Source organism: Bos javanicus, chromosome 18, assembly GCF_032452875.1.
Source record: "Bos javanicus breed banteng chromosome 18, ARS-OSU_banteng_1.0, whole genome shotgun sequence".
In the NCBI taxonomy this organism is placed as follows: domain Eukaryota; kingdom Metazoa; phylum Chordata; class Mammalia; order Artiodactyla; family Bovidae; genus Bos; species Bos javanicus.
Window position 1 is genome coordinate 47125170 of NC_083885.1, and position 11099 is coordinate 47136268.

At 38.1% G+C, this 11099-nt stretch overlaps 1 protein-coding gene across 19 annotated transcripts in view; it reads right to left on the bottom strand.

The window, feature by feature from the left end:
* The window catches only part of ZNF382 (zinc finger protein 382), an 83404-nt gene that overhangs the window by 39438 nt on the left and 32867 nt on the right, over positions 1–11099 (bottom strand). For 3 of the 19 annotated variants that reach the window (XM_061386002.1, XM_061386001.1, XM_061385982.1), the window contains exons 1-4: positions 10750–10831; positions 8036–8105; positions 5612–5738; positions 5240–5335 (exon numbers count right to left, since the gene is read on the bottom strand). In XM_061386002.1, coding sequence (XP_061241986.1) covers positions 5240–5335; positions 5612–5738; positions 8036–8105; positions 10750–10826 — 370 coding nt within the window. In that variant the 5' untranslated portion in view covers positions 10827–10831. Of the gene's footprint in view, positions 1–5239; positions 5336–5611; positions 5764–8035; positions 8106–10397; positions 10481–10683; positions 10832–10905; positions 10998–11099 lie in introns of those variants that run through there. The other 16 variants (XM_061385997.1, XM_061385992.1, XM_061385985.1 and 13 more) reach the window with 16 other exon arrangements.

Here is an 11099-nt window from a genome sequence, read left to right on the forward strand (position 1 = left end):
GATGCAACAAATGAAAGAAAACAGACTCTTAACCCTTACTTCATACCATAAATAAAACTTAACATGAGATGGTTCACAGAACTAATTTTAAAAAAGCAAAATATACGTAACATTTTTAGAAGAAAACACAGGAAATTATCTTCATAACCTAGGGGGAAGCAAATATTTGAGAGATCAAAGAAATAATAATAAAAGAAAAAAATTATAAACTGGACTTCTTTACAATTAAAACTTGCTCCTTTTGAAAGACTATTAAAATGAGCAGGCAAGCCACATTCTAGAGGAAATATTTGCAATACCTGTATCAAATAAAAGACTTCTATTCAGAATATGTAAAGAATTCCTACTAGTCAAGGAAAAAATACATAACCCAATAAAAGATGAGTAAAACATCTGAACAGATATGTCTGAAGATATAAAAAGCACTTGGAAAAGCCAACATCATTAGTCATAAAAGAAATCTAAATTGAAACAGCTAAGATATACTACTATTCTTAACAGAATGATATTTCAGAATGACCAAAATGAAAAATATTGATAACATCAAAATGTAGAGGAGAATGTGGGAGCAATCAAAATTCTCACAGATTGCTGGTAAAAGTTTAAAATGGTATGACAGCTTTTAAAAACTGGCAGTTTCTACAGTGTGATATATAAACCTGCCTTACAAATGATCAGTACCATCTAATAGGTGTTTACTGAGCAGAAATAAAAACATATGTTCACAAAAATATTTTTACAAGAATGTTCACAGTAGCTTTATTCATAATAGCCCCAGGGACCTTGGTGGTCCAGTAGTTAAGACTCCACACTTCCACTACAGGGGGAGTAGGTTTGATCCCTGGTCAGGGAATTAAGATCCATATGCCACACAGCACGGCCAAGCACAAACAAAAACATAACAGCCCCAAACTGGAACATGTCAAATGCCTATCAATAGGAGATGTATAAACAACTAATATTTCCATACAACTGAATACTATTCTGCAATGTAAATAAGCTATTTTAATATAAATACTGAAACATGTATTAATACCTCAGACATTAAACTGAGTGAAAGAAAAGTAGACATGGGTCTGGTTCAAGATGGTGAAGAAGGATGTGCGCTCATTTCCTCCAGTGAGAGCACCAAAATTGCCATTAGCTGTTGAACTCCCATTGACAGGAGGACACTGGAACCCACTAAAGAAAGATATACCATGTCCAAAGACAAAGAAGCCACAGCAAGACAGTAGGGGATGCACAATCATGATAAAATCAAATCCCATACCTACTGGTTGGGTGACCCACAGACTGGAGAACGATAATACCAAAGAAGTTCTCACATTATTGTGAAGGTTCTGAACCCCACATCAGGCTTCCCAGCCTGGGGATCCAACAAAGGGACTGAGAATCCCTAGGGAATCTGGCCTTGAGGGCCAGAGGGATTTGACTGGAAAGCCAGAGGCTTTCCAGAGGACTGAGAGAAACAGAAACTTGTCTTAGAGGGCACAAACAAAATTTGACATGCACCGAGACCCAGAGGAGAGGAGCACACCCAGAGGAGTGACCACACAGGAGACTGAACCAAAACTACCTGCTAATGTTGGAGGGCTGCCTGTGGACGTGTGGGTCGGCAGGGGCTCATCACAGGGACAGGGGCACTGGAAGGTCCCCCTTGGCATAAACCCTCTTGGAGTTTGCCATTAACCCTATCATAGAGCCAGTAGACCCTAGGGCTAGGTTGCCTCAGGCCAAACAACTACCAGGGAGGGATCCAACCCCACTCATCAGCAAATAATTGGATTAAAGCTTTATTGAGTAAGGCCCTGCCCATCAGAGCAAGAACCAGTTTTTTCCATCCAAGTCCCTCCCATCAAGAAGCATACATAAGCCTCTTAGCCTCATCTATCAGGGAGCAGACAGAAAAAGCAAGAAGAAGCACAGTCTCACAGTGGCTAAAACAGAAACCAAATTACAGAAAGTTAATCATGATGAAAAAGCAGAAAGTTTTGTCCCACATGAAGGGACAAGATAAATTCCCAGAAAAACAACTAAATGAAGTGGAGATAGGCAACTTTCCAGAAAAAGAATTCAGATTAATGATATGATGATCCAGGATCTTGGGAAAAGAATGGAGGCAAAGATTGAGAAGATGCAAGAAATGTATACCAAAGACCTAGAAGAACTAAAGAACAGACAAACAGAGATGAATAATACACTAGAAAGAATCAATAGCTGAATAACTGATGCAGAAGAATGGATAAATGACCTGGAGGACAGAATAGTAGAAATCACTGCCACAGAACAGAATACAGAAAAAAAGAATGAAAAGAAATGAAGACAGACTAAGAGACCTCTGGAACAACATTAAATGCACCAACATTCACATTATAGGGGTCCTAGAAGGAGAAGAGAGAAAGAAAGGACCTGAGAAAATATTTGAAGAGGTAATAGCTGAAAACTTCCCAAACACGGAAAAGGAAATAGTCAACCAAGTCCAGGAAGCACAGAATCCCAGGAAGGATAAACCCAAGAAGGAACACACCGAGACACATAGTAATCAAACTGACAAAAATTAAAGACAGAGATAAAATATTAAAAGAAACAAGGGAAAAATGACAAATAATATACAAGGGAACTCCCATCAGGCTATCAGCTGATTTCTCAACAGAAACTCTACATCCCAGAAGGGACTGGCGTGACATATTTAAAGTGATGTAAGGTAAGAACCTACAACCAAGAATACTCTACCCAGCAAGACTCTCCTTCAGATTTGATGGAGAAATCAAAAGTTTTCCAGACAAGCAAAAGTTAAGAAAATTCAGCACCACCAAACCAGCTTTAAAACTAAGGCTAAAGGAACTTCTTTAGGCAGGAAACCCAAGAGAAGGAAAAGACCTACAGAAAAACCCGAAACAATTGAGAAAAGGGTTATAGGATCATACATATTGATAATTACCTTAAATGTAAATGTATTAAATGTACCAACCAAGAGACATACTGACTGGGTGGATGAAAACATGTGCATGTATGCACTTCCACTTACCACATCACTCTGATTGACCCCCCAAAATTGTATGTGATTATTTTAGATTGTTAAGTTAATCATGTTCCCATTATGGTTTGCAATTGTAATTAGCTTTTATTTTTTGTCTGGCTACTGATTGTGAAACTGATAAACATCTTTTACTTTGTGATTATGTAACTGTTACTTAACTCAATACCATTGTATCATGATTGGTCAACAACTGGTCAAAAATAATAGAACTCTGTATCCCTGAAACTAGGATCAAATAGAAAAACCTGTAATTACTTATTAAAATCCAGATGCATATCAGAATTATCTTGAAATTTTTTGAAAAATACAAACTGTTCAGCTATTGCTTTTTTTGTGCAGAGCTCCAGATATGTTTCTAATGAGCAGTCATATTTAAAAACAACTGGACTATATGATGACCTTTTACTTTTATCTAGTTTGTTCCACTTTTTCTATTTCATATTCAGTGCTTCCTTTTCATTTACGTTCTCCAATTTCTCCATCTCTTCATTTTTTTGATGTTTTTCTCAAACCTTTATTAAATGTAGTAGAAAAGCTTTTGTATACATATATACATATAAAATATATATTTTAGAAAACTTATGAATTTTTGCCTAAGAAAATTATGACATTTTGATTCCACAAGTTTGACTTAGTATGAATAGAATCTAGGTTTCTAATTAAAAAATGGGTATGCAACAAGCAACAAAGGTCTCTGTATAGCATGGTGAACTATAGTCAATATCTTGTAAAAATCTATGATGGAAAATAACTTTAAAAATAATATATGTGTATTTGTATAACTGAATCACCTTGCTGTGCACTTGAAACATTGTAAAAGTGACATGAAAGTCTCTCAATCATGTCCCGCTCTTTGTGATCCCATGGACTATACAGTCCATGGAATTCTCTTAGGCCAGAATAGTGGAGTGGGCAGCCGTAGGGATCTTCCCAACCCAGGGAAGAAACACTGTAAGTCAACTACATTTCAATAAAGTAAATATATTTTTTAAAAAGTATACATGAAAAAAGTCTAGAATAGACAGAACTAATATGTGTTGGTAGAAATCCCAGTAGTGATTGTCCTGGGGAGGGACTGCCTTGGAAGAGGCCTGATGGAACGTAACAGGTTAGTAGGAGTGCCCTTTATCTTGATTACAGTGTGAGACACATAGGTTTCTACTTCTGTCAGAATGCAAAGAACTTTACACTTAAGATCTCTATGGACATTATACCTACAAAGCATGGAGTGGATTCTCAGTAAAATAATAGCAGCCAATAATAGCTCATAAGTCACACAAGGAAAGGATTTATGTAGAGATTAATACTAAAAAAAAATTTAGATTTTAGAGGCATAGAAGCCAGCCATATATAGGTAGGTACTTCAGAGATCTCATGCCTTTAAACATACATTCCTAAATAAGATGGCTACTATCAGGAAAAAAAGAAAATAATAGCTGTTGATAAGGACGCAGAAAAAACTGGAACCCTTGTGCCTTGTTGATGAGAATGTAAAATGGTGTAGTCACTGTGGAAAACAGTATGGCAGTTCCTCCAAACATCAAACATAAATTACCAAATGATCCAGCAATTCCACTTTTGGGTATATACCCAAAAGAACTGAAAGCAATGACTCAAACAGATATTTGTACACCCATATTCATAGTAGCATTAATCACAGTAGCCAAGAAGTGGAAGCAACCCAAGTGTTCACTGAGAGATGAATGTCATGAATGTCATGATGATAAGCAAAATGTCACTTGTATCTGTAATTGAATATTACTCAGCCTTCAAAAGGAAGAAAAGCCTGATACATACTATACCATGGATGAAACTTGAGGACATTATGTTAAGTGAAATAAACTAGTCACAAAAAAGACAAATACCATATAATTTCACTTATATGAGGTATCTACCACAGTCAAATTCATAGAGACAGAAAGTAAAATATTGATTGTCGGGGGCTAGTGGAGGTGGGGTAATAGGGAGTTATTGTTTAACGGGTACAGTTTTACTTCTGACAAATGAAGGGTTCTGGAGATGGATAATGGTGATAGTTGCATAACTATGTAAAAGTACTTAATGCCATGGAACTATATGCTTAAACATAGTTAAGATGGTAAATTTTATGTATATTTTACCGCAATTAAAAAGTACAGATCTCCAAAAATACTCAAAGATATCAACTACCTGAGTCCACTGGACATTATACAGACTCACCTAGGTAACTCTGACTTTGAAAAAATTTCTCTGTTGTCCATAGTTCTTTTCCTTGTTCCAATTTGCGGATCATATCAGGCTTAGTCATGTGAAATCCTGATAATAAAAAATAAGACTTGGTCTAAGAAGCTGTTGGGCTTTAAAACTATTGAAGGAAGAGAAAGATACAGCTTCAAGGTGGTTATTAGACAAGGCTATTAATGTCCTACCAAAGTTAATACCTTGCACTAGGCAAGTGAGGACATAATCATGCTTTCTATTAACAAAAAGATTATTCATCACATCTGATCTTTGAAATTCAAAGTTCCACATATTTCAGAAATTCTTGAAAGGACATGCATGACACTGAAACATGTAAGGAATTTTCCTTACCCACAGAGATGAGGTGACAATAGTTTTCCAACATGACATCTCTGTAGAGGGCCTTCTGAGCAGGGTCCAGTTGCTGCCACTCCTCCTGGGTGAAGTCCACAGTCACATCCTTGAAGGAAACTGATCCCTGTAAGGGCATACTCCAGTTCATCCTAAAGTAATTGGAACTAGTGAGAACTAGACACTGGAGACCATGTTCAGTGGTCAGACCTGGTTTTCTTGTGTTTTGTACTGTAGAAAATTCTCTCTGCAAATACATTCAATTGTATTTACCTATTATCTCATGCTAAAAATATTTGAGATCATGCTCTTTGGCTTGAATGTGATTGTTTGCTTGGTGCAGTGAAACAAATAAAACCTAGACCTTGCTCATAAGAAGTTACAGGCTAAAAGAGAGGCATATGCATAAATATTTATACTCAATAGATATTATAGATGTGATGACAGAAATATGTATAAGGGAAAATACTATAGAGTATTCTAAAATTCTGGATTCTAAGATTTCACTGAAGACATAAAAATTTTGTACTCACAATGAATTTATTTTGTAGCACAACATGTCAATGGGCTTTTAAAATTCATTGAGAGAGTAAAACCAGTTAGTAAACTCAGGAAATAGCAAAAAGTACAGTATGTTAGGAAAGAATCTTTGGTCTTAAGAAGAAAAAGTGTATGGAGGAAAGTAGTGGGCCTATTTATGTAATAATACTGGATTTTTTTTCTACAGAGCAGTAGTCTTAAAAATGCTCTAAGTACGCTCCCAACATATAAATCATTAGTTGGCATTAATAGCAATCCACATTGTTAACAATTAATGTTCTTGAATGTAAACTACTAGTATCTTCCTCCTTTTCAGTATATTGTCTTGTATATTTTGTACACATGTCTTTTGTAACACATGCCCTAATTTGGATCTACTGCTTTATGGAGAATTAAAAATGACGAAATGTTAAGTCAGCACATATGTGAAAAAACCTGTATTTTAGAAGCAATATTGTTGAACACTAGAGAAGGCTTAAAGTGTGTTAGGTGGGAAAGACAAGTACCCACTGTTGGAGGTCTGTCTGAGATTAAAGTGGTATTAATGGTCTAGACAGGGGACAACTGTTTGTTCCATGGTAAGTTGCAATAGAATTGGTCATCAATTACTTGTAGTGTAGAAAAAAAAGACAGCTATAGCTCTTAGGTCATCTGCATAGCAAGTGGATAGGTGCTGAGACTAGAAAAAGGAAATGGGAAGCAGGAGAAAGAATAAGCTGGACCAGAAGTGATAATGAGGTAAACCAGGTTGTGTACTCGAAATATCTATGGAACATACAGGCAGTGATAGCTGTGGGAGGCTGGATATATGGTTCTGATATTCTGGATAAACTTCTAGGATGGAGAGCAGTATCTGAGGGTCACTAGAATCATATCAGTATAACTTGTGGAGTGAATGTGATCGTACATACACAAAAAGAGACACAGAGGAGAACAGAACCAGCTGGCATCTGGGGAAAATCCAGAATGGCATTTTAAAGATTGGTATATAAAGAGGAATTTTTTGAAAGAAAAATATGGGAAGAGGAGAAAGTACCACCTTTGATTCAAGAGTAGGCTATTATCTCAAAAGTGAATGAACACATTCATCTTCTTCTCCTGCACCCACATATAAAAATTAGAAGAAAGTAAAAAGATAAGAATACATCTATAACAGCATTGAAGTACAAAAAGGTTTTTCACTGGTGGGCCACAGTTTGTAGGAATTGCTGACAAACATGGATAAAACAGGAAGATCAGAGAGGAAGGTGAAATTTCAGTTTTCTGTATAAGCTTGCAAGCAAATCTCTATCTTAAAAACCTCACAAAACAGGAAATCTAATCACAAAATAATAATATGATCTATTAATTTTACCTCTCACCATACCATTGCAAAACCTAGGTCAGTGGAGATTATCAAGGTTTTGCATGTCTGCTCCTCGACTCCTCACAAATCTAGATCTCAAATCAGTGTCTATACAAGATAGATTCATTCAAGTAATATATTCCCATTTAAATCAAGATAATACATTTCTGTTCCAGCAGTACTTTCATGAGAAGACTATGAAAGGAGATGATGAATGATACATCCAATCAGTATGTAAACATGGGCTACAACTAGAAAGTGCATTTGGGAAGGCTGAAGTCTATCCTGTTGGAACGAGAGAAACTGGGAATAGGGCTGTAACTAGGGTGAGGCAGGTGAGACATATGGGCACAAAATTTAGGGCTGGACAGCCCTGAGAGTCCCTCTTAAATTTTGTATGTAGGCCACTTGCTTGCCCTACTGGAAACCAGTTTGATGGAACTAAGTCCCAATATCCAGAAAATTTAAGAATAGGGAAGTAAATGTTCACATAACCTAAAAAACAAGTTATTTCAGAAAGAGAGGAAACATCATCTCACCTGAAGCATGGCTTTGATGTTTGTAGATGAGCCTTCTCTTTTGTGCTCTTCTTTGGAAAAGGGAAGAGTCCTGAGAAGGCAGAGATGGGAAGATACAAGGAGCCATGTGAAACCAGATTTGACTTAGATCTCTCAGAATAACTCAGTTAAATCAGCATCTATTTTCAATTTCGGCACTTGCTCACTCTGTGTACCCCACACAAATCCATGACAGAGATTAGTAGGGAAATGGACCGATCCTGTTCCCTTATCAATGCCAGAAACCTAATCTCCTGGTGAAAGAGAAGGGATTCTGGGGAATCTGTTGTAGCTTGGAGAGAGGGAATATTGTGTTTTTCCCTCTGCAGCTCCACGTAATGTCTCCCATGGAAGACAAATTGCCAAATCATTCTTCATGGACTTCCTACCAGTTTACATTATCAGCAGTGCATGAGAACACCTCCCCAAACCCTAATGAATGCAGTTGAAAATAATTTTAATCTCTGCCTATCAGATATATATATGTATGAAAGTGAAAGTGAAGTCGCTCAGTCGTGTCCGAGTCCTTGCAACCCCATGGACTGTAGCCTACCAGGGGACTCAGTCCATGAAATTTTCCAGGCAAGACTATTGGAGTGGGTTGCCATTTCCTTTTCCAGGATATATATGTAGACATATACATATATATGGCTCTAATTTACATATTTCTTATATGAGAATAAGGTCCTTTTATTTCTTTTCTGTGATAACATCTTATAGTATATTTGTTTTTCTCATGGTGGTGTTTATTTTCTAATTGGTTGACATTATCTCTTTTTTCAATTTAATAAGTTAACCTTTTACCTATTTTAAGTTGAAAATAATTTTTAGCTGCTCATCTGACTATTAAAATGTTTTTGCCTTGTGAAGATTTCTTCCCTATATGTATTCTTTAGCAATACTATGTACTAAACAGTCCATATTTTCTCAGTTAATATGAAATGCCATCTCTATCATTATTACATATCCCTACATACTTGAGAATATCTGGATTTCTGGATTTTCTATTTAATTTCTCATACTTGAGAATATTTGGATTTTCTATTTAATTTCTCTACTTCATCTCTTTATTGATTCACCTGTACATTCTAGTTAATTAGGAGTTAATTATTGAAAATTAACCATTCTTTATTAGTAACTTATAAATAGTAGTTTAAGTGTTAACTACTAAACAATACTTTTTAGTAATACAGGTATAGCAATAGAAATTGGTCTTTCCACTCTGTAGGTTTCCAGGTAGAGAAGAGAATATTTTGTTAAATGAAGTCTGATGTATTGATTGTTACAGTGAATGTTTTAATTAGCAAAATAATATTTTAATTACTAAAATGAGATTGGTCTTAAGATTAAAAGTATACCTAATACTTTTATATCATGGAATGCCTGAAGAAGCTATTGACCTTGCCATAGATTTCATCCAGAAGCAGGAAACCTTATTCGTACATCACTGTTTAAAGTGCTGCTAGTGTGTGCTCAGTAGTGTGCAAGTCTTTGTGACTCCATGGACTGTAGCCCGCCAGGTTCCTCTGTCCATGAAATTTTCCTGGCAAGAATAATACTGGAGTGGGTTGCCATTTCCTTCTCCAGAGGATCTTCCCAACGTAGGGATGGAATCCCCGTCTCTTGGGTCTCCTACATTGGCAGGCAGATGCTTTACCACTGTGCTACCCGGGAAGCTCCCTGAAAATGCTAGTTATGGGTAAAAAAAAAATGTTTTGTTTCTTTTCTGCATGCTACCCGTAGAACACTAATCATTTTAAAACATTGGTTTTAGTTAGTATGGATTTCCCTGGTGGTTCAGACGGGAAAGAATCCTCCTGCAATGCAGGAGGCCTGGGTTGGATCCCTGAGTCAGGAAGATCTAGAGACATGAATGGCTACCCACTCCAGTATTCTTGCCTGGAGAATCCCATAGACAGAGAAGCCTGACGGGCTACACTCCATAGAGTCACAAAGAGTTGGACACGACTAAACGAATAATGAATGCTTCCCTGTAGAACCTTACCATCTGGGAATTATGAAATCTTACCTCTTCCTTTCCAGTACTTATACCTCTATTTTAGCTGCTAAGTTGCTACTGAGTTACAATTTTGGAGGCAGGCTTAATGATCTCTATTCAGATAATCAAATCTTTACTTGGTCAGACCGAGTTTCTCAATCAAAAAAACTATCACAAAACAGTAACAGTAGGTTACAAACACACGCAGAGTTAAATTCTATCACTTCAGAAAAGCACCATAGCACAGGCACCCGCGTTATCATTCACAATCTCTGACAGCACATTAATAATTACAGGCAAAGTCACAAAATCACATCACAAATCATTTCGCGTCTCCATAGTCACCTGCGGTCTCAAACAGGACTCACACCTAATCGGAAGAGAGGCACATGCAGAAGAATCCACACGCAGCAACGAGACTCATTCAGTTTTACACACAGTCAGCCCCAACATGTACAGAGCAGCAGCACGCATCCGAAACGCTGCAGGTTGGGCACAGGCGGCCGCCTCCATTTGGTACACACACCCCCGCTGTGTGAGGCCCTGCTCCTAGCGATGGAACTCCCTCGGGGTCAAAACAGACAAAAATCTCCCTTCGCAAAACTCGCTCCAGGTCACACAAGATTGTCACCTTCAGGGTCACGCCCACAGGCCACGCCCGAGGCCGTGCTCTCACAGAATTGAGTGTCTGGTTTACCAAGGGCCCGGTTCCGGTTCCGTCCTCATAATTACAGGCTCGGTGTGGACTCCCGGCTTCCCCCCTAGGCTCCCCATCAGGTACCGCTTCCCTTGTCTGCTCTTCGGGGCCGGAACTCCCAATTCACGCCCCCTCCTCTGGGCCCCTAGGACCTACCAACCTCACCCCAGCCAAGGTCGTCTGCGCCTGCGCACTCCCGCACTGGCTGGCGCTCCCAGGAGTCCACGCGGCGGCGGGTTAGCAGCGGCGAGGTCCGGGCTGCCGGCGCTTGATCTGTTTCTGCCAGGGTCCGCTTTTCCGGGTTGGACTACGTTTCTCACAGGCCCTGAGGGCACGAATGCACTTCGGCC